The sequence below is a fragment of the Amphiura filiformis genome, chromosome 14 (assembly GCF_039555335.1).
Source record: "Amphiura filiformis chromosome 14, Afil_fr2py, whole genome shotgun sequence".
NCBI classification, from domain to species: domain Eukaryota; kingdom Metazoa; phylum Echinodermata; class Ophiuroidea; order Amphilepidida; family Amphiuridae; genus Amphiura; species Amphiura filiformis.
The window spans coordinates 28,214,477-28,239,210 of NC_092641.1; the positions used below are offsets into that span (position 1 = coordinate 28,214,477).

A 24,734-nucleotide genomic window follows, 5' to 3' on the forward strand; every position below is an offset into this window, starting at 1 on the left:
ATGCTTTAGGCCCTATGTGGTTTTTTTTCTTTCTTTTTTAAAGTTTGTTGCCCGTAGGATGGCCGGTCTCAAATGTGAAACGTTTTTTTTTATTATTATTATTTTTTTATTTAGGCCTAGGCCTATTGCTCGGAAAACAAAATACGCGAGGCTTTTTTTTTTTTTTTTAATTCAGTATAGGCGCTAGGCGCTAGGCCTACATGGTAGGCCTATATTGGTAGCCCTACTTGGGACTTCTATAATATGATACATCTACCAATGAATAGGCCTTTAAAATGTTTGCTTTGTTATCATCATCTCTGATGATAGGCCTATTAATGTGTTTGTTTTTGAAGGGGCATGGGGGGGGGGGGCAGAGTGCCCCCCTGTCAAAAAATGAAAGAAAAAAGTGCCCCTCTGACAAAAAATAAAAGAGAAAATCAGGAGGGCAAAGGAAAAGAAAAAGGGCAAGGAGCCCTTTTCTACCTAAATTCAGCCCGAAAATACCAATTTTTTGCGCGCTACGCGCGCACACATTGTAAAAATAAAGCCTGTTCTATATCCCCGGGTTCTATCCTGATACCCAGCAAACATTATAATATTGGCCCAGTAATGGCTTAAACCGGTCTACTTCTGGCAATACCGGACACGGCTGACGGTATAAAGCCAGTACAAATCCGATACTGGTCAATGTTTGGCCGCCGTTTTCTTACCAGGATAAGCTGTGCCGTACTTGGTCCATTATTGGGCCAATTGAAGACTACCCGAATATGGCATCGAGCCGGCACATACATACTGGTCCAGTTGCGGCAGACACTTGTAGGCCGGGCTTGTAGGCCCCGAGTGCCGGCCCTGTATTGGCCCAATGTTGCATTAATGTGGGCGTGGTTTTGAAACCCTGACATTTTCTACTATCAAAATACAATATTTGATCAGTATCATCTTTATTTTGAAGGGCCACATGTTATTATTATTATAAAGAAGAGGCAGTGAGTTTGCGCTTGTTCCGAATATTTCATTTACTGCCTTGTAAAAAATCTACGTGAGCAAGGCATAATTTTTTATCTGATGACACCATAGAATATATATTTCATTTATCAATGGCTCAATTTTGTGAGCTTGGTTTGTTATCGACCTTTAATACTTTGCACATCAGTTAACACAAATTCAATTGTGCTGAGTGCAAGTAACCTGTAGGTCTCCTTTATAAAGAAGGAGGTCTGGTTCAACAGGTGAAACCAGGACCGCGACACTCCGGAGGACAGCAGAGGACAGAAAAATGTGACTCTCCTGCTAGTCTCCTACACAACCAGTTAATTATGTTTTTGTTCATACCGCATACAGTCTGGCCCGCGCCCGAGACTAGCAGGAGAGTCACATTTTCTGTCCTCACATCGGTATAGGCCGTCTGCACGTTAATTGTACGGAGTGTCGCTTCTCTACCTTTATTTTCTCTGGTGAAACTGACGAATAATGCCTGAACCAACCGGATAATCGAGGAATGAATAGAAGAATATTCCACAGCTAGACGTGGACCAAAATGAAATAAAATAAAAAGTACCAAAATTGGACCATTACCGTTTGCTTACGGTTGCATAATGGGAATATATTGGCAATATTATATTGGCCCAGTACAGTATTGAATAAATTGGACCTCTACTGGGCCAATTTCAACCCATTTTGGCCCCGTGCTGGCAATATCTATTGGGCCAGTCGAATGCCCGTGTGCACGACCGTGTCGGACCAATACAGGCTGCCATTCTTGGTCCTTTATAGCAGCTTTTATAGAGCCAGTATCGGGCCGATTGTATAAGGCCAAGTAAAAAATAAAACATGTTTCACGTCCGGGTTTTCGAAAAAAAGGAGAAGGAGGGGGCTTTTTATTTTCTATTTTTTATCGCAAAATTGGTGTATAAATACCCATACTTAGAGCTGTTTTAGCGTATACAATAATGCCTGGAAAAAGAAGGAGGCCCTTTTTTATTTCTTGTTCTGAGAGTTACACCCCCTCCAATGATCACAAAACCTTCCTAAAATGTTTCTTGTATCTTAACAAGGCTATAGAAAGCATTCCAACTTCCTAGACATAATTTTTGAAAAGTTATAACTGAATTTCAAAAAATAAAAATATATTTGAGGAAACCTCAAAAAAGGAAGCGGGAGGGGACGTGAAACATGTTTATTTTTTTATTTTGCCTAATGTTTGCTGGGATAGGCCTAATGGGCAAAAATAGTGTAAAATACCAAATTTTTGCGCGCTACTCGCGCACATCATCCCAATAAAACCTTTTGTCTTTAGGGGCCTATGTATTGTATGATGCAACTGTAATTTTTTTCGTCTGTGCCCCCTGAAATTTTATTTTGCCCCCCCCCCCCCGACCAAAAAAGCTGGCTACGGCCCTGCATCAGCTAGGGAGCTTAGGCCTATGTTTATTTTAGTTCCTTGACTAATTTTGATCATTACCAAAATCGACAAAAATAAAGGGATGATGCACAAATGTACCATTTTCCAATTAAACTGGTTGAACTCAATTTGTTTTACCTACTACACATGTTAATATTCAATTTCCTGTTACATTTTAATCAAATTCCAAACGTGAAAATTACTTTCCTCAAAAATACATGCACATTGTTGAATCAGACAAAACGCTGATTGATGAGAGTCGAGGCTCAATGCACCAAGCTTGGCATAGTTTCAACAAGAAGTGCTTATAAAATGGCGATAACATATCTTGGAGAATATCGAATGAAATATTTTCGGCCATGTAGGGCTGATATTTGGGGCACTACTGCACTATAGGCCTATAAAGGACCGTTCACAAACACTTGTTAGGGGGGGGCTGATGCAAAAAAGGGGCCCTGAAAATTTTTGACCCTCCTAAGGGGGGCCATAAAAAAATGACCAGATAATTTTCATGTTAAAAAGGGGGGCCTGAAATTTTTGAGGTCTGTAAAGGGGGGGGGGGCAAAAAAATTTCGCGATGAAATTTTTTTGCATCAGGCACCCCCCTAACAAGTGTTTGCCCTTCACAATTGATTCTTAGTTTCCTGTTTCATGGTTGAAAACAAGGGATGAGGTGACTTTTTTATTATTAATTATCTATTATTTTCTTTATTTTAAAACAAGTGGTCGCAACTCACATCAACCCGTTTGACAAGGAACATGCATTTAATTATTTTACAAATATGTTTGATTTTATAGTACATAAGTAATGGTGCAACTATAGGCCTACTCCATGATGGGTGTCGACCTGGAGGAGACGAATAATACCCAGTATTTAGGCGTCCACTTTCAACGCGATCTTCACTGGAACAAACAGACAGAGTATGCTACCTTAAAAGCAACCAGGGTGCTTAACTTCATCAGAAGAAATTTTTATCACTGTGCTCCATCTGTCATGGAAAAATTGTACTTGACGCTATTTGACCCCACTTACACTATGCCACAGCTCTTGGGATCCCTATACCAAGAAGAACATTGACACCATTGAAAGAGTCCAGAAGAGGGCTGCCAGGTTCGTGTCCAACACCTATGGAGCTCTATGGGCAAGATACCAGCATCACTCACCCTGAAAGAACTGAATTGGTCCTCGCTTCAGGAAAGAAAGCTAAAGAAGGAAGTGCCATTGGCTTACCTGCTTTAAGTTATTATTAAGATCCTGTATGACCACCTGGAGATTAGGCACTCCGATCACATCAAGCCTAAAACTATATACCAGACCCAGAAGAGGACACTCACAGCAATTCCAGCAGCAACACACAAACACAGAGGCCCCGACAGAGGCTAATGCAAACTCATTTTTCAACCGAACCGAATGGAACAAACTCCTTCATACCACACCAGACCTTCAAAACAGCTCTCAAATCCGACCCTGCAATTCACATCAATTAGACCACTCTCTCCGACCTCCAGTTAAAACTCTTTTTGGAGTATTTAGGAGAAAGCACTACCAATTAGTACCAAGTACCAGTAAGAAACATAATAAAACAAAGGCATATAAAAGTAAGTTTAATTGAAAGACAGTATATTGTCCCACTTTGCCGACAAGTTCATGACACTTTTACACAATCCATAACCCATATAGGCACACCGGTAAAGCCCATCCTCTTCATGATAAAGTTCGTTATTTTTATAAAGTTATCATTGAGGAATGCTTGATATTCATGCATTTGTACGTGTACTCCTTTTCAATCTTTGAAGTAGCCAAACCTCCAGGCCTCCTCGGAGGTGAAAAACGGGTACATTTCTTTAAAAGAAGCTAAAAGAGCATAATTATCTTCAAAAGTTGTGAACCGATTGAAATATTTCTTTCGGTTTAGCTAACGAATAAAGGTTTCCAAAATATAGTTGATTACCGTAAAATGGGGTAATTTTGGGCACTTTTCAGAGTTTTTAAACCACTGCTTCCAAACAAAACCGATTCTTTTTTATGACATTAGGGTTCCCTTCTACACCTTGAAGTTGAAAAAGATTTTTTAATAATTTTGTACGGGTGCCCTAGGGGTTAAAAAATAGCCTGGGCAAAGTTACCCCGCATTTGGGGCAACTTTGATCATAGTATTACATTCCATGAAGAAAAAAAAATCAAAAAAATTGATCTTCGCTGTACTAGTATATGGACAAATTGTTGTTTTTTGTGACATTTGACCCCTTACAAAATTAATCAAGCACACATCCTTGCTCACAAATATCGATTTTTATTTTTTCTGAAAAAAATGTAAACAAATGTTAATTTTTGGTCAAAAATCCTGATTTTTCGGAAATTTCGAAGAAATTGGACATGAGCGATTATTATTTCTTTCAAACATATGTGACGTGTCGTGTCAAAAGGAGACACTTTTGGGCAGGATCGTAAATGGAGAAATAGCCAAAAATCTGCCCGGGGAGATTTTTTCACAATTTGGGTTTGTTGCGAATTTGTGATGTTATTAATGTTTGAAATATTGTCTGATAGTTTCAGACCGGAATATAACTGGCATCTTGTATTTTTGAGACATTTTTCTAGGTAATTCCTACTGTCAACATTGTCAATAATATTTTTAAAGGCCGATATCTCAATTTCCAATTTTGTGATACCATAACTTACAAACTCAATATCTTCGCTTAGGAAAGTCCGATTTCATTGGGGAAAACAGCATTGTGGAGCGAAATATCTCTATATTTAAGATATGTAAAAACCTCAAAATTGATAACCTGCCCAAAAGTGTCTCCTTTTGACATGACACGTCACATATATTTCTTAACAAATTGACACCAAATATGACTAAAAAACAATATTGCTGTACGACATTATGACCATTTAAAAAAATATATTTGACCGACCAAAGTTACCCCGCTGACCGAAGTTACCCCATTTTACGGTAACTTTTCAGAAATAGGAGAAAAAGAGGGTGAAATGAGGGTTCTGGTTTGGGTTTTTTTGGGGGGGGGGGGGCACCCGGTATTTGGTCATTTTAACCTTTTTTCCAGTTACATACAGTCAAAAACACACACAAAAAATTAATAAAGATTCCACTCAATGAGTTTAAAAGCTGGAGCAATTTAGGCTAATGAAAGTCAATGTTATGTTTAGCGTCACCCGCCCGCGTTTGGATTTTCTGGCCGCGTTTGTGATGCCAAAATCCCAAAACAGTTCATTATTTTGTATTTTGTACACAATTAGTTTCCAGTGGGGACACAAGCACAAATGCCAATGATAAATCAACCTATTCCAACATAAAAAAAGAACTAAAAACAAGATTCTGTTATCAAATTGAACTATAATTGGCCATTACCCCAAGGAGGGCTGGTTTGGGACCAATAATGTGGACAGTCATTTAACAATTTATGGCCTTTTAACTGGTAAGAAAGCTGGTATAAATACCTGGATGGTGAAAAATATTTTTAATACAAATGTGTTGGTTCATATGCCTTCAAAAAAGGCCTACTGTTGATTAGAGTTGTTTTAATAGAATATTGGAGGGTATATATAGTGCGACAAGTGTTGATGAAGTGGCTGCTATTTTGTAATTAATGAAACGTTGCAAAATAATGAATAATGAATAATGAAAAAGTTGCCTCATTGTGGTTTGAAAAAAATGTTACGCTAAACATAACATTGACTTTCATTAGGCCGTATAAAATTAATATTTTGGTTTTCGTCCCCTCCCTCCTCAATATCTGGGATTTGTCAGATTTTTTTTGATTTTTAGATTTTTCAATTTTTTAGACTTTGGAATGATTTATGAAATCTTCATACATATAAATAAGTTTATTAGAGAACAAGCATCACTTCCAAGTCTTTTTGTGGTAGGCTACTCTAGGGGGTTTATCCGCCTCAGAATCTCACATTTGAAGAAAAAAAAAGGGCCTCATCGTTTCCTCGAGCACTGTTGGAGAAGACCAAAAACTACTGACAATGCTAATTTTACATTGAAAAAAACACACAAAAAAAAAACACCTCCTCCCTCATCAATTCATGAAAATCCTCTGGACGAGAACCAAAACATTAATTTTATACGGCCTTAGCCTAAAGTTTGTCAACGATGCCCAAAAGAGTGTAGCACGAGTTACCATGCCCATGGAATTGCCCATAAGCCTACATGCGACACCAGATATCCACAAAAGTAAAATCAACCCTTATCCATAAAGAAAAATGTTTGAAATGAATCAATAATTGCTCATTTATTTCGAAGAAGAGGCTCATTTACTCGCGTTGGGTCACATTGTGATTTTCGTTGACAAGCAAAAATCTGTACACCAGGCCTGCTGTAGGCCTACACGGTGCCAAAAAGCGCGCCATCACAATGCACTGAGCCCTGAATAATGTACAGGCACAGTTTCATCATGTGACAGAAATTGGGCAATGCCGTTTTCAATGGACAAGGTCCATACGATTATACATTGTACATGCACTAATTAATTGATGTGTACTGAATTGAAAACATCCATATGATACGCGATGGCGGTGGTACCGTTTGGAGGTAGGCTGCTAGATCGGTTGTTTTCATCAATATTCGGCCAATTAAACCGAACTTTTTCGTAAGTGAATGTCTTGTTTGTAATTTTGTCTTGCATGCTTTCTTCAAAATAAATTAATTTTATCGAATGTCATATTAAGCTTACTTGACTTGCCAATTTGCATGACTTGTCAGTCATGTCAGTGTCACCACGTCACGTCAACAATGCAAACATGGCAAAAATGCTATTCAATATTGGCTGCTGGTTGCAACCAAGTGCTGCTTGTTATTGTCAGGCTTGACAGGCTACACAATACATGTACATAAATGTAGGTATGCCAGGTGCATCATTTTATCAAATTAAAGCCCTTGAGTATTAAAGAAAGCCAACACTGAAAACATTTTTGTCATACTCATAATAGTTAATACTAGCACTTTCCGTAGCAAAGTTAAGCCTCCAGCATACTTTCCTGCCGCTTGCAGGGCGTTTCAACCAATGACAAGCCTTTATTGTGTCCGTTTGTCTGCAATGCGTGTGTTACGCACGCTCAGCTGCAAGCGGCAGGGTAGTATGAAACCAGCATTACATTATTCTAGTCAATTGACTTTCATCAAAAAGATTCAGCTAGCAAAATTCCCCCAAAAAGCATTTCGGGGGTGTTTCTAGATCTTAGTCTCATGACGATAGCAGCTTTTGGAACTGCTATCAAAATCCCTCTGAAATTCCATGTGCGAGTCTCTCATCACCAAAAAAAATCATATATTTGGGTCAAGTGAAGTATAGACAACATATTTATGTAGGTTTCTTTGAGCAAGCGGTTCTTTTAAATTTCAATGTAAATTTGTATTGCCGGTCAATGTAAATTTGTATTGCCGGTTTAGGCCATTTTGGCTGACTAGCAAATGTGTTAACTGACGTTTCCCTCTCATACCTAATAAATGGGGGTAAATTTGATGAAATATCATTGCAAAAGGGAAAGCGGTCTTTCACTCTTTGCATGTTTGAAAGCTTTGCTTTCATGGTAACTCTTCTCGTCTCAGCTCTCATTAGTTCACCACGGCACTATTCACTCGGCTCGGTCGGACATCTGGGAACATTGTCCCCTTCGTCCCCTTTGCACAAGCGCGCGCATAGCAACCAGCTCGAGAAAGGGGAACTGCACATGCGCACACTGGTTTTACAAGGCTATTTCCCCTTTGTGACGTCAGCCCGACATCGACACAACCCCACAATCAAACTTCTTACTAACCAAGCCAAGTTAAAATTATGCAAATTTCCTAGCACTGCCCCACGCGCCCACTGCATGACATCATGTGCACAGAACTGACGAATCGTGTGCGTAGGATCGGTGAAATTTTTGTAAAATTTGGTAAAAAACACCTCGTGCATATTGTCCGTCTCCGTTGAAAAACTGGATCCTCCGCAGTAAAATCCATCATGACCACTTGAATTGAAACAGCCATTATTGAAATAAGCTTCCAGCTAAGTTAGGTAGAATCATAAAATTTTGAACTTCAGAATATCTCCTTCAAAATGCAATTAAATGAAAGATGGCAATTTTCTTTAAAAAATGATGGTTCAACCATGTCTGCAGGTTAAATAATTACAAAGTTTATATTATGACCAAAAGTATGTCGCCTTTTTATTGCCAAAATTTGCATTGGCAATTGCAAATTTTTGGGTCACAAAAAGTTTGTTCACCTCCTAATCATGGCTTGCCATATAGCATGATTTGACATTTTCCCATTGAAAGCTGTGCTAAATTTTAAACCATTTTAGCTAAAATGCGCTTTGCTTTCATGATGTCCAGTTCCCGGGTCCAGTTGCTTGTGTGTGGTTATTTAGGCATCTGTGAATACACCCCTGATACAGAGATTTTACAACATGGGATTCATAAAGGATTAAAATGAATGTTGAATTTTCCCCCATACACAGTAAAGTACACCAGTGGCGTACCGTGGCCGCTCCTACCCCGGGGGGCTGAAGAAAATTCAATTCAACAGCCCGAAAAGGTTGACCCAATTTTTTTTACGGTGGTTTGAAAAAGTGAATCTGAGCAAAAAAAAAAAGAAGGATATTTAAGGCCATTCTTCTTTTAGTGGCATTGTAGAAGGGCAAAAAATTCGCGAAATGAGATTCTAAAGGGGGTGTTTTCAAAGTTCGCCGACGAGCATGAGTGACCCGCAGTATACACGGAGTGCTGGAACCGGGACCCGCCTTCAAGCAATGCCTAAAATAATTGCAGAACGAATTCATATTTCACGATATCTTTGCTAAACAAATTAATCTGCAAGAAATATTTTGTACATATAGCCTGAGGTTTCCAGTGACATAAAAATCTCAACTTTTTTTGAGAAAAGTGGGGGGATGATGCTGTGGATCACGAAATGCCCTTTTAAATTAAGGATTGACAGACAACAAGTCATTCCGTTATATTTTTATGCCTCCACCGCGAGGCATACTGTTTTTGCAATGTCCGTGCTTCCGTCCGTGCTTCTGTACTTCCGTCCGGATGCTGTATCTCGGGCATGGATCGGCGGATTGACTTCAGATTTTCAGGATAGGTGGGTCATGGTCAGAAACCCTGGATACTTTTTTTTGGGTGGGTTTGAAGGTCATATACTGAGGTCAAAGGTCATTTGAGGTCAACTTGTAAATTTGGTCTCATATGAACAGTTCAAATCCTATGGGCATGAAACTTGGTGGGTACAGTCAACATTTAGAGTTAAATTTTTGGTCATTTTGGGGTCATCTGGGGTCACCCAGGGGTCATCTGAGGTCAAATTAGTAAAAACTGCCGTATGGGCATGGAACTTGGTGGGTACAGTCAACATTCAGCCAAATTTTGGAAAGGTCATTTCGGAGGTCATCCAGGGGTCATCTGAGGTCAAATTGGTACAAACTATCATATGGGCTAATTATTCACTTTTACGCTGAAAATGTTCTCGTTTTCTCACATAGATGCATAAAGGGGACAATATTTGAAATTGTATGTAAGTTTGAAGAGAATTCATATCCTAAACTGATAGGGTTACCCCCCTTTAATAACTAAATAATAAATTTAAATCGCCCAATGGTGTAGGCATCCCAGTTGACGCCTTGCGTCGAAAACCATGACGTTTCTAGTTTCTCAATTATCTTAGGTACATATTGTACATATGTACGTGTATGACTGATGTCAATTATTTCAACAGATATTTTAGAAGTTCCCTGTACTAGTTACCCTCTCAAAAATTCACTTTTGTTATACCAACATGCAGTCATTAGAAAAAAAACCAAACCCAAGTTTTAGACCCAGTCCACACTAGTATATTTTCTTCATCGTGTCGTAATTACCCGATTATGACACGATTATGATAGTATAAAAGATAAGAGCGTCCACACAGTTAGACTGTCCCACAGTCTCGGTTCGGTCCAGCCTGGATAATGGAACGATACATGTATAATTACATAATAGCCTACCAAAATATGCCCTAGTCCTGCACCCCCGATTCTAAATACACAGCCCAAAACCAATTCCTCTCTCTACACAAATTAGCTCAAATTGATGCCACTACACTGATCACACCTCCTATATTGAACGCTAAAATTCAGTGACCGCTCCCCACGCCGAGACTGTTCGGAAGTGTTAGAGATTTCACTTCCAAATATTCGTTCAACGAAGCCCGGTGATTCTGATGTCAATTACGAAAGCCCCGCCCCAGTTTCAATTCAAATATGGTAGCACAAAGCTATGCCGCGGGATGTGCCGCAAGATCGGATGGGACACGTGTCAACAACTGAGAGGTATTGAGCTCAAGTGGCACGCGTCTGATAGACCCATGGTACGCGCAATAATAAAAGGCAACCACTCGACTCGGACTTGGGCCTATTGTCCATATTGCATATATTATCGCGTGCGGTTTGCAAATGTTTGCACATTATTTAGCTAGGAAGCCTTTTCAAATATTCCCGCGCTGCCAAGCTGCGTTGATTGGTCGGATACAATATCGTTGTTTTAGTCGCTTACACAAACGTTAATGTAGTGAAAACATGGACGTGGTATATAGAAAGATTGCGTGACTCCAAATCCGTAAAAGTGAACTTCCAGCATTTTGTGGGAACTGGAAGTCAAATTGCTTACAGACTGGGAGGGTCCATGTATTGGGTTGATTTTTAATGCTATGTAATCTACATTACCAGTCGTTCTCCATGGACCCGAGGGAGGGTCTACCACACAGTCAGCACCTCGTCATCGTGTTGTGATAATTTCACGCTATGGTGATTACGAAGCCCATTGAGTATACATAAATACAACGACAAAATGCGTACACACAGGTAATTTTCATCATTAATTACGACACGATCATGCTAGAAACCGGCCCAATGATGGAAATTTTCATCATTCGCGAATGATGACACGATTGTAGTATGCCAACGACATTGAGCAGACACACGGTACTAATATTATAATACAATTATGACACGATCGTAATCGATGGGAAAAAACACACTAGTGTGGACTGTGGACCGGGCCTTAGATCCAGTAGGTGGAGGTACCATATATAGCTTATAGCGTTAGCTTTGGATATTTGATTATTTTATTTATTTTCCACCTGACTTCTTGTGCAATGGTGGCCAATCAAAAGTTGGATTGGGGATCTATTTTTACCATCAAATCAGTATAGGGGTTTATTTGCCTAAGATTAGCTAGAGACTTAGAAATGGCTATTTTATAAACCAATTTTCTTTTCAATTTCATGAAAAGACACAATATTTATAGCAATTTTGGCAGGCCATTATGAAATTTGCCCATACCGGGGTGTTTAATAATTGCACACATCCCTTAGCAATTTAACTAGGGCATTATTTTCTTCAGAGGGGGGATCATAAGTACTGGTATCTTACTATAATTTGCCTAATGTTGTATGTATGTATGTATGTGTGTAAAAGGCTCCGTCAGTTTTCATCCCAGCCTCGCCAAATTCGCACGGGGATGCAGAAAAATACGGGAGTGTCGTAAGCTACCTTCGGTCGCAATCGGAGGTCGAAGGTCAAAGGTCAAATTTTAAACTTGGTCCGATTGGGCTGTAATTCGCACAGGGGGTGCAGAAAAATATGAGGAGTGTAGTAAGCTACCTTCGGTCAAAATCGAGGTCGAAGGTCAAAGGTCAAATTTTAAACTTGGTCCGATTGGGCTGTAATTCATACGGGAGATCAAGGAAAATATGGGGAGTGTCCTACCCTACCTTCGGTCGAAATCGGAGGTCGAAGGTCAAAGGTCAAATTTTAAACTTGGTCCGATTGGGCTGTAATTCATATGGGAGATCAAGGAAAATATGGGGAGTGTCCTACACTACCTTCGGTCGAAATCGGAGGTCGAAGGTCAAAGGTCAATTTTTAAACTTGGTCCGATTGGGCTGTAATTTATACGAGAGATCAAGGAAAATATGCGGAGTGTCCTAAGCTACTTTCGGTCGAATGCAGGGATCACATTTGGTTGCGATCGGTAAAGGATTGGGCTCAAAATCCGCGAAAATGTGCATTTTCACAAGTCAGTGACCATGGTATAAACAATTGCACTTGCTGCCTGTGTTCTATAAATAGCTCTGATGCATTCTGATTCATGTACTTGAACTTGGTAAAATCTATATTAAGCCAATGTCTTCCACTGTGGGTTTTGAAGGGTAAAAGGCTCCGTAGCATACGGCCATACGGGTATACCTCTAGTCTTACTATAATTTGCCTTATGTTGTATGCGTGTATGCGTGTATGTATGTATGTGTGTTAAAGGCTCCGTCAGTTTTGATCCGAGCCTCGCCAAATTCGCACGGGGGATGCAGAAAAATACGGGGAATGTCGTAAGCTACCTTCGGTCGAAATCGGAGGTCGAAGGTCAAAGGTCACATTTTAAACTTGGTCCGATTGGGCTGTAATTCATACAGGAGATCAAGGAAAGTACGGGGAGTGTCCTAAGCTACCTTCGGTCGAAATCGGAGGTCGAAGGTCAAAGGTCAAATTTTACACTTGGTCCGATTGGGCTGTAATTCATACGGAGATCAAGGAAAATACGGGAGTGACCTAAGCTACCTTCGGTCGAAATCGGAGGTCGAAGGTCAAAGGTCAAATTTTAAACTTGATCCGATTGGGCTGTAATTCATACGGGAGATCAAGGAAAATATGGGGAGTGTCCTACCCTACCTTCTGTCGAAATCGGAGGTCGAAGGTCAAAGGTCAAATTGTAAACTTGGTCCGATTGGGCTGTAATTCATATGGGAGATCAAGGAAAATATGGGGAGTGTCCTACACTACCTTCGGTCGAAATCGGAGGTCGAAGATCAAAGGTCAATTTTTAAACTTGGTCCGATTGGGCTGTTATTTATACGAGAGATCAAGGAAAATATGGGGAGTGTCCTAAGCTACTTTCGGTCGAATGCGGGGATCACATTTGGTTGCGATCGGTAAAGGATTGGGCTCAAAATCCGCGAAAATGTGAATTTTCAAAAGTCAGTGACCATGGTATAAACAATTGCACTTGCTGGTTTCCAGTGATATAAAAATCTCAACTTTTTTGAGAAAAGTGGGGGGATGAGGCTGTGGATCACGAAATGCCCTTTTAATGACTTACCCAACAAGCAAATACAAAACATCTTCAGAATGTTACAAAACTATTTTTCCAACAAAGTTATAATACTCTATAATTATATGTGTGCTGTTATGCATACGGCCATACGGGTATACCTCTAGTAACTATAAAGTGACTAATTATTTTCCTTCTAAATCCCCCCTCAATGCTTTATCTGGTTGAAATTTGAACACCACTCCATGCATGTGACAGCCTATTCAATACCATGCGAGTCAGGTTTGTTTACATCAATCCAGCCAGCTGTCACTTTCAGGTTTAGACCTTGGCCTCCTCATGAATAATTGATAAATCAATTGAAGTACCAATAAAATACCATGATACTAGTTTGAAGTCTCTGGCAGAAGAATTGATGACTTTGTTGACAATCTTGAGACTTACAAAACTTTGAGATGCTTAGAAGATAATGCACCAGTCCTGGCCTAGAATATAGACGATGTACACATCAGTACCAGAAATATCTCTAGTTTCAGTATAAAAGTGTTCACTGATTTCAACCTGTTTCTGCTTCTAAACAAAGTAAACAACATGAGGAATGTTTGAAAATATCTTTGAATTACACATTTTTCATTCAGGTTAAATATTTAATACTGCACTGAAAATGAATTTGCTCACAAAAATGAAGCACTACAATTTCACAACATTTTTATCAAACTGTTTTTGCATTAAAATTGGCCGAAGAATGAGTTTTAAAATATTGGACTCGACTATATTCTCATCCAATATTTTTAAGCTCATAGCTCGACCAATAAATATTGGGCATAATGCATCCAATTTTATCATTATGTGTTGGATTCAATATTTTCACACACTTGGATTCATCAAAACATAATAATGGTATGACAATAATAATGACTTTGAACTTTTGATACCAACATTTCAGTCCATCTTGGAAGGTGCTGAAACTTGGAAGTAACAAACTCTTAAGACTTTGCCCTGTGTGAACATGACCTACTTCCTGTAGCACTTCCATGTTTGAATAGGATTAGTGCTCTTGAACTCTTTATGAGATTTAATTTGATCTAGATTGATCAAATTGGATCAATGCTCATTGAATGTTGTATACACTTGACTGAGTGGTGGTCACATGTAGACCATGTGAAGAGGAAATTGCAAATTGTATTTATTGATCCGGGACTTCCCTCCAATTCTTGGAAGAAAGAGTTAGGCTCCACTCCCCATCTCAGTTCAGTGTTCACCATGTATGGAAGCAGTAAGCACTATTTGGAGGCAGTGGTCTCCTCTGCATACTATGGTAGGAATTATTATCATGAGAAGGATCTTTCTTGGTTTGGAAAGAAAACAAGGCCATGTAAGACGGAATCATGCAGCAGGTAGGGTACCAGATGGGGTTACAGAATTAATGCTTTTATGTCAGCAATATTATTAATATTATTGATGTTATTTTTGTTGATGAACATTTACACATATGTGACGTGTCATGTCAAAAGCAGACACTTTTGGGCAGGGTCGTAAATGGAGAAATAGCCAAAAATCTGCCTGGGGTTGATTTTTTTCACAATTTGGGTTTGTTGCAAATTTATGATGTTATTAATGTTTAAAATATTGTCTGATAGTTTCAGACCGGAATATAACTGGCATCTTGTATTTTTTGAGACATTTTTAAAGGTAATTCCTATTCCCAACATTGTCAATACTAATTTCAAAGGCCGATATCTCAATTTCCAATTTTATAATACCATAACTTACGAACTCAATATCTTCGCTTAGAAATGTCAGATTTCATTGGGGAAAACAGCGTTGTGGAGCAAATTATCTCTATATTTATGTAAAAACCTCAAAATTGATAACCTGCCCAAAAGTGTCTGGTTTTGACATGACACGTCACATATGATGAATGTTGATATTTTTATATATCAAGGGTCCTGCTTACATTGAGCACTGAGCAGGCAACCCTAGTGAAATATGGTGAAAGAAATGTCTACAACACCTTCAGTGAGATAGCGATATATCGCATGGTGTATTACCCGGGGGGGGTACTCGGTACAAATGACCATACGGGGACGTGCCGCAAACATGGGTAGCATTTTCGGCCTTCTGGTATATCAATGGCGAGTACCCGCTAGTCCGAAGGACCGCTAGTCCGAAGGTTTGCTAGTCCGAAGGTTCGCTAGTCCGAACACGTATTTCAATGGAGGACGTGACGGTCGCTAGTCCGAATTTGCAAAAAGGTTCGCTAGTCCGAAAAAAGGTTCGCTAGTCCGAAGGTTCGCTAGTCCGAAGGTTCAAGCTAGTCCGAAGGTTCGCTAGTCCGAATTTATTAAAAGGTTCGCTAGTCCGAATTGTTAATCAGGTTCGCTAATCCGAATAAAAAAAAGTGCTCTAGTCCGAATTTTAAATAAGGTCCGCTAGTCCGAATTTTATATAAGGTTCGCTAGTCCGAATGATAAATAAGGCCCGCTAGTCCGAATTCTAAATAAGGTCCGCTAGTCCGAATTTTCTTTAAAGAACCTGATCAGCGCCACCATACACCGGTCTCAAAATGTATTGGAGGTGTTTGATCAAATTTAGCGTGTTACCTGAGTAGGTGCACACAGGTTCACAACATTGTTCATGTTTTGCATTGTTTCTTTAAAAGTAATGATGGCAAGTACATAAAAGTATACATTTTCAGAAAGGAAACAATGCAAGTAACCCAATAAGTTTCCAAATCGATGAAAACTGTATATTAATGTTCTAAAGACACAAAAAGTATACATGGTATAGATGCTGTTTTTCTAAAGTATTTTAATATTTATTCCTTTTAAAAATTACTGATGTAGGTTTTGCAGAATGAATGAAATTGCAATCAAATATACACCATCGCCTCAATGGTAATGGAAATAATTCAAAACAACAACGAGAGCTAGGCCTATTATAAATGTCTAAAATACAAACTTTTCTATTATTTTCTTTCTTTTTATATCCTTCTTCCTTTAATTTTTTCTTTCTTTCTTTCTTTCTTTCTTTCTTTATTTTTGTCTTTCTTTCTTTCTTTCTTTTTTAAATTCGGACTAGCGGACCTTATTTAAAATTCGGACTAGCGAACCTTATTTATAATTCGGACTAGCGAACCCTAAATCAAATTCGAATTAGCGGCCATGATTTTTAATTCGGACTAGCGAACCTTATTTATAATTCGGACTAGCGAGCCTTATTTAAAATTCGGACTAGCGAACCTTGTTAAAAATTCGAACAGCGGACCTTATTTAGAATTGAATAGAGAACCTTCGGACTAGCGAACCTTCGGACTAGCGAACCTTCGGACTAGCGAACCTTCGGACTAGCGAACCTTCGGACTGGCGGGCCTTCGGACTAGCGGGCTGTAACCATATCAATGACCCCTTTTTCAAAGCCTAATTTGGTATATGAATAAGTCCTTTTTTCAAAATTTTCTCAATTTTTTTGAAAAACAGCCCATTTTTTCCTTAATCTAGCAAAAATTTTCAAAATTTTCCCAAAATTTTGGGAAAATTTGTAAAAACTAAGACAAATTTGGCCGAAAAGTTTGACTTTTGGTATATCAATGGGTCCAAATTTCTTGAAAAATTTATGGGTCCACTTCCAAAATCTCAGCGGCACGTCCCTACCAAAACCAAACTTGAGTACCCCCCCCCCCCGGGTGTATTACATTTCAATTTCGTCATCAAGCAATGCTGCGATAGAAACTGGCAGCACACAAAAACTTGGGTGTACCTACCTGTATTAGATTTGCTTCATGTTTTGGACTTACAAGATAATAAGATAATTTAAATTTAAAAGTGTGCCATTATTTTGTTCTTTTCAGACACAAGACATTCATTCTGATTTTGACATTCTTTGCCTACACATCATATCATTTATCAAGAAAACCTATCGGAGTTGTCAAGGTAAGTCAATACACTATGGACCACAGTGGCCTCATCCCAATGGCATAGTTCAATAACCACAATTAAACAATCATAGTGCAAAATTTGACCTCATGTTCCAGAGTATGAGTTTTTGTTTTAAAGGTCATGCAATGAATATACTAAATATATTGGGGTTCAAGAACTGTGCCCTGATAGATGAGCATGTTGATGATCCTAGTGACAGAAAATGGGATGAGACCAGTGGCTTGCCATTGGGCTCCTCCCTTCCCACCTCTGACTCCCCCCGTAAGAACAAGAAATCAGTCAAAATATTCACATGTTAGGCATTTTTTTCGGATTTACTCCCCCTTCAAAATATGGTCCTGGAGTTGCAACTGTATTAATTAAGAGTAGAATCTTGCTAATGCCATCTTAATTTTTAAATAGTTTGTCTCAAAGACCCCGCGCATTAGTAAAATTGCCCGCTTTTTGCACGTTATACCCGCTGGATTGAGTAAATTTTAGTTTTTTTCCACTGTTTTAATTTTTTTTCAAATTCACCACACAAAAAATCTCATGTCTGACATCATCAGACGTCAAAATAGCCTAAATCGTAAATCTCAATAAAATTCTTCATCTTGACCACAGTGAAACCTCCTTGAGAGATGAAAAGGTGATCTATTGTCAAAAAGCTTGTCCTACAAAAAATTTATTAAAAAAGTAACAAAAAAATGCCCTGAAAAAACCCCTCATTTCGACGTGGTGAGCTGATTGTGCACCCATTTACAATATAAGAAAAGCTTTCTTCCTCATCATTCCTGATAATATAATAATAGTCTATGAGATGATGTGGTCTTCCTAAATGGGGGAAGTCCTTTGTTTTGTGATTCATGCGTGTATTGTTCATCTTTTTTTTGTACAGGGAGTCTTATACAGAAATTGTTCAGTACCAATCAATAACAACCCATTTCCTGTTGTGAATGCATCTGATGCTATTAATGGTACCTGCTGGTGTTGCTGGAGTCCATTTGGTAAGAGTAATTAAATGAAGGTGACCTCAGGGACTGTCTTTTGGAATTTGCAGGAGAGCATTAAATAGCTCTTCTGGAGCCTTCAAGGGGAGCTGTTTAGAGCATTTATTATGAATGTAAGAAGAGAATGGTCAACTAAGGAGAGCTAAAAATCACTCTCCTACATTACTATCAGATTTAAGGAGAGCAGTAGAGAGCGGTGGATTGCTTTCATCTCCTCAAAAGGCAGTCCCTGTGACCTGATATATTTGGAAAATGTAATTCTTTCAAACTTACGTACAGACCCTAGCTAACATAAAATGTTGTCCCTTTCAAGCATTCATGCAAAAAGAACACGAAAATGTTCCTTGTAATGTAAATGTGACTATAAACCATTATACTGGTAGTATACAGTAGTTTATTTTAAATGATTTATCATGTAATAAATTGATATCAAATGAAAGATATTAGTTTTCTCATTTTAAAACATTGAAATTAGGAGTTTCAAATCGGTGTGTTTCCAACGAACGTGGTGGACAGTTTTTTGATGAGTTCTTCAGAAATATACCAATTTGGTTGGAATGCCTAATTTCAGTATGTTTATGAGGAAAATATGAGCTTTCACATACCAAAACCTGCATTTTGATGAAGTAAATGGGGGGGTGGAGGGGGAGGCATTCAACCGAGTCACCCACCTTTAAATGCAGCCCAAAGAATATTATCACCACAGCACCATACTACATGTACACTTTAAATTTTCATTTAAATTTTCAAAAAATTGCCAACCCTGCTAGATAACAGATATTGATTCTTATGAATGTTTTCTTTCAGATAATGACAAAGATGCAGAGGCTTTATTGGGGAGTCTGGATTATGCATACTTATTTGCATATGCGTTTGGCATGTTTGTCAGGTGAGTTTTTAACCCCATGAGAACTACCTGCTGATTGGCCAAAATGAATATTGTGTCCAATTTTGAACCAATCATGGAGGTTATTACAGGGTGTGAGAGTTCCTCTTTTCAGCTGATTTCCTCTTTTTTGTTGTCAAAATTTACATGTTTTCTTTTATTTTCAGCCCTTATTTGGCATTTTTACCCTGATTTTACACTGTTTATCAACATACTTAAGTAATTTTCCTCTTTTTTTGTTCTGTGGTCTCTCACACCCCTGGTATTAATAAGATCATCTGCAAATGCAAGTTTGACCATAAATAGTTTAAGAGCCTTGTCATAATTGGCAATTGAAATGAGCATTTCAAGTTATCAACCAATCAGAAATGCTGTTAGATGACCAGTAGTGTCCAGGGGGTTAATATAAAATGAGATAAAAAGTGAACAAATTTTGAAGTGGTAGATGTAGACGTGGCACTATTAGTACCACCTGCTATGAATTAAGCTTTTTTTGCAATTATGGCAACACCCAGATATGAATTTTAAGCTATTTTGCAAATTATGGCCACAATTATGATTATCATGTACTTGATTGCTTATATGAAATGTTTAATGATGTTAGATGCATCAGTGCATGTTAGAATATGGATTTTGAAAAGTTCATATCAGAACTACAGATATTTCTTTTGGTTTCCCCATACAGTAGTTTAGCTTGCAAAATGAATTCAATTTTGACATCAGTAAATGAAATAAAACCTTGAGCTTTTCACACCAGAAGTTTCAATAATTCAATTCAAGGAAAAGGGTAGCTTCGGCTCCATGCAAAGCTGACCTTAAGTTTATATCCGATAGTAAGAAAAAATTTTTTTTGGCTTTTAAAATTTTTATCAGATTTTCAAACTTTCTGTGATTTTATAGTGTCATGTAGTTTCAGTAATTCAAGGAAAAGAGTAGCTTCGCTCCAAAGCTGACCTTGAAGTTTCCATGGGATAGAAAGAAAAAATAATTCTTTGGCCAAATATTTTTATCAGATTTTCAAACTCTCTGTGATTTTTTAGTGTCATTTAGCATCTTCCAGGATAAATAAATAAATAAATAAATAATAAAAAAATCCTGACCCGACCCACCGACCCTACTTACTTAGCGAGTCTGTCCGCTTTTGTGTCATTGCCTTATTATTATTTGTTTCACATTCATTTAGGATAACCTGGAATGACACTGGGCTATTCTATTTAAAATCCTCACTACCTCTGGAAGATTTTGGAAATATCTATGAATTTCAAATGGAATTAATACATTAACCCTAACACCAGTAAAAACCACAAAATACCACGATGAAAAATTCATAACATGCATGCATCCCAGGGTCTCATGATGACGCAATCACCGAAGTGTGATATGCTCACGGAATTGCTGGCGGGCAGCAATAACCCGAGCAGCTACCGGTCCGCGATCGTTCGCTTGGCATGCGAGGGGTCAAAGGTTTGAATCCCGGGGGTGCCAAGTCAAAAATTCTTCTTCTTCTTGAAAATTCGGATCTTCTCTGACTTCCGATACCAAAAAGCATGGGTCAGTGTTAGGGTTAAAAAAGATGTATTTTTCCAGATTAGAGTGTCCATTACCCCTAACACCAGTAAAAACCACAAAATACCACGATGAAAAATTCATAACATGCATGCATCCCAGGGTCTGCGATGACGCAATCACCCGCAGTGTCATATGCTCACGGAATTGCTGGCCGGGCAGCAATAACCCGAGCAGCTACCGGTCCGCGATCGTTCCCTTCGCATGCGAGGGGTCAAAGGTTCGAATCCGGGGGTGCCAAGTCAAAATTCTTCTTCTTCTTGAAAAATTCGGATCTTCTCTGACTTCCGATACCAAAAAGCATGGGTCAGTGTTAGGGTTAACAGTGCCATTTGAAACAGACTCCCCCCAGGGGGAAGATTCAGGTTGAATCTTACTTGAATCTTCCTCAGTGGGTGTATGAAATTCAAATGAAGCTGCCTAATATGCTCATGCCATCTAAAATTCATACTCCCTCTGTGGCAGATATTTCCAAAATCGTCAACAGGGAATATTAGCCCATTTGAGAGGCTAATTGACACCATGCACTATTGCTGTTAGTATTATTACTACACATCATGTGTGTTCCATATTTCTGGAATGGTTAAGTTGCAATGATCTTTAACTGTTAATAACAGTTTCCCAATCCTCAATGTAATTTGGAATCTGTTTCACAAGTATTTTTAACAAAAAGTTATTTCTTTGATGATTGAGTAATTTTAATGTTGTTTTTAATATTTTCCAGTGGTCACATAGCTGAGAGGATGGACCTGAGGTACTTTCTCACCGGGGGAATGTTATTAAGTGGTCTCTTCACAGCGGCTGTCGGATTTGCATATTTCTGGGAAATTCATAGTTTTGCTTATTTTCTTATTATTCAGGTTTGTAAAAATTTTTTGATTTTGAAAATATCTTTCACAGTGGGAGCATGACTTTCAAATGGAATGAACACAGTAGGCAACTCCCATTTGAATTCCATACAAACTCTGAGAAAGGTTCAATCTGAATCTTCCACAGAGGGAGAGTGTATTTCAAATATGAGTTGGCTAATGTGCTACTTCCCCATTTAAAATTCATTCTCCCTTCTCTGGAAGATATTTCCAAAATGTTCCACAGGGGAGTGTTGATTTTAAATGGAACAGCCCATTATTTGAGGGTGTCGCATTTTGACCACAAAGTCAACCATTAATGTCTTTAAAAAAGACAACACAGTGAACAAAGAAAATTTGTCACATTTCAACACAAATACGGGTAAATACTTGGTGCTTTGAATGAAAGAACTGGCCTAGAATGGTAGAAGATGACCCTGTAAATAGTAGCAAGTAAACAAATCCAAGTTTGATATAAAATTGATCGATTGAGCCCATATTTATTGGTCGAGCTATGAGTTTTAAAATATTGACGAAATGTAGTCAAGTCCAATATTTTAAAACTCATAGCGAGATTCAATAAATATTAGTATAAAAGCTTCAATTTTATCATTATTATGTTATAGATCCAATATTTTCACACACTTGGATCCATCAAAACATAATAATGCATTAAATTTATTTCTTAATTTTGTTTTTAAAAATCCACATATTTTTGATTAAGTACCCAACTATTTCCTATGTAAATTTGATATTTCATCCAACCATCAATACCAATCATATTTTCTTTTTGGGAAAAAATATGCACATACTCATTGACTTAAAACCTATAACTTTTACAACTCGCCACCCTTCGTTCCGGTAAATTCCATTAAAGGAGTGTTTTGTGATCCGAGCATCCTCTTTTTATGACATTTTTCAGTACATATCCACGAAAAAAGCCTATTCCCAACATTTCAGTTGATTCCGATTTTTGCGTTTGCGAGTTATGCATGATTATGTGTATTACACTGCTCCATAGACAATGCGTTGTAATTTCGTTCTGGTGCACCAGAACGAAATTCAAATTTCACGATATCTTTGCAAAATGAATTAATCTGCAAGAAATATTTTGTACATAAACATTATGTAGCCAGAGGTTTCCAGTGATATAAAAATCTCAACTTTTTTTGAGAAAAGTGGGGGATGAGGCTGTGGATCACGAAATGCCCCTTTAAAGGCCCATTCAGTGATTTGCTCATCCAGGCGATCGTAAAAATGATCAAAATTCAGATTTGGTACCTTTGTCATGGATATGCTTATAGCCTGCTAGTAGTTCAACCGAAAGCTGTGTAAAAAGGAAATTGATGAATTCACTCTACTGGTATCTATAGTCACATGAAAACAACCTTGCTCTGATCCAAGGTAGACTGGACTACTGTAAACACCCATATTTTTGTGTACGTAATTTTTACGATTTTGGTATTTTAGAAATAGTGCGATTTGTTTATTGCCCGGGTTTATTGCACAGAATTTATGTATAAAGTGTAAATTAACTTTAATAAAAAACTATATTTTCGTGTGTTGTTATTTTCACGCCGGCACATCCTTTCGCGAAATTCGCAAAAATAAAACTCTCGTGAAAATAACAGGTATACAGTAGCCATTATCTAGCTATTCATGATAAATCCTGTGCTTTTGATTGACATTGAGTTGTGATATTTGTTTTGTGTTGTAGATAATAGGAGGCATGTTCCAGGCAACAGGATGGCCAGCTGTTGTCGCTATCATTGCCAATTGGTTTGGCAAGGGGAAGTAAGTAGATAATGCTCACTTGAGACTGTAAAGATAGTTAATTTTTGGTTATTTTCTTTCACTTAAACCAAAAAGAAAAGATTGTTTGCTTGTCCTCCACAACGTTTTCAGAATTGGGTCGGTCGGTTTTTTTTTAAGGTCATAGGCAAAACATGACTATGCCTTTAATTAGCTTAATGATAAATCGCCCAAATAGTTGAGAATTTGGGATATTTCTCTACTGTATACCACTTCATTCATGTTTTTTTAAAAGTTTAGAAGTGTGTAGAAACTGTAATAAACCTTTTCAGAATGTCAAAAATGTTGAAAGAAAAAAACAAACTTTGTTTCCAGATTTTCCAGATTAGGGTCGGTCAGTGGAGGACAAGCAAACAATCTTTATTTTTTGGCCGTATGTAATGACAAGAAAATTTCACAAATTCTGGCTTTAGAGACACTATCAGTGATTCGTCAAATTGGAAATTAAAGAATCATAGGAAAAACAACAGATTTGTGCATTTTTGTTAAAGAATGTATTACTTGTGCTAACATACCCTGCAAGTGATTGGACTAAACAGGTAAACGGTCACATCTGAAATCTATTTTTGAGCTAAACATAATTGAATGGAGTTTCATATTTATAAAGAAGGCCGTTTTCTTCTTTCTTACAAAAAAAAAATCCGATGATAATTTTAAAGACTTATCCTTCACTTTTAAGTCATTCCTAAAAAATATTTTTACTCCTTTTTTGGGATCACTGGTATTGCCAGTCAGTCAGTCATTGAAAAAAAAGTTATTGTAATTTGAATTGAACATTGACTTCATTGATTTGTAAAATATTTAACAGTGATTCACAAGAGGAGCTTGCCTATGGTTGTTGGACAGGAAAAACCTCCATTATGTTATAGGCCCCTGAACATGCTTAAAGCAAAACTTCCTATGTAACCTCTTGGCAGTTTTGTTTTAAACATGTTAAAGGGCGACTAAGTTGCATAAAGCCAAAAAAAAAAGAAAGGTTTGTTTCAAAGCTTGGCAAGCGTTTGTAAAATCATGCGATTTTACAAAAAAGAAATCTTGAATTTTTTTATTTCAATATTTTTTTTTTTAGTTTTTTCCAGAAAAAATTGGCGAAAATCAGACTTTTTTCTCAAAATACCATGAAAAAAGTTGGGAATAAAAAAAAATAAAAAAAATAATCGCATTTCGCATTTTTTTTAAATTTCTCGTGAGCTTTGAGACAAACCTTTTTTTTTTTG

At 37.9% G+C, this 24,734-nt stretch overlaps 1 protein-coding gene across 2 annotated transcripts in view; it reads left to right on the forward strand.

The window, feature by feature from the left end:
• Positions 1 to 6,849: 6,849 nt before the first annotated feature.
• The window catches only part of LOC140169896 (glucose-6-phosphate exchanger SLC37A2-like), a 31,579-nt gene continuing 13,694 nt past the window's right edge, over positions 6,850 to 24,734 (forward strand). Inside the window, exons 1-6 of one of the 2 annotated variants that reach the window (XM_072193217.1) lie at positions 6,850 to 7,000; positions 17,329 to 17,410; positions 18,294 to 18,402; positions 19,213 to 19,294; positions 21,582 to 21,717; positions 23,423 to 23,499. In XM_072193217.1, coding sequence (XP_072049318.1) covers positions 6,921 to 7,000; positions 17,329 to 17,410; positions 18,294 to 18,402; positions 19,213 to 19,294; positions 21,582 to 21,717; positions 23,423 to 23,499 — 566 coding nt within the window. In that variant the 5' untranslated portion in view covers positions 6,850 to 6,920. Of the gene's footprint in view, positions 7,001 to 14,721; positions 14,876 to 17,328; positions 17,411 to 18,293; positions 18,403 to 19,212; positions 19,295 to 21,581; positions 21,718 to 23,422; positions 23,500 to 24,734 lie in introns of those variants that run through there. The other variant, XM_072193216.1, reaches the window with a different exon arrangement.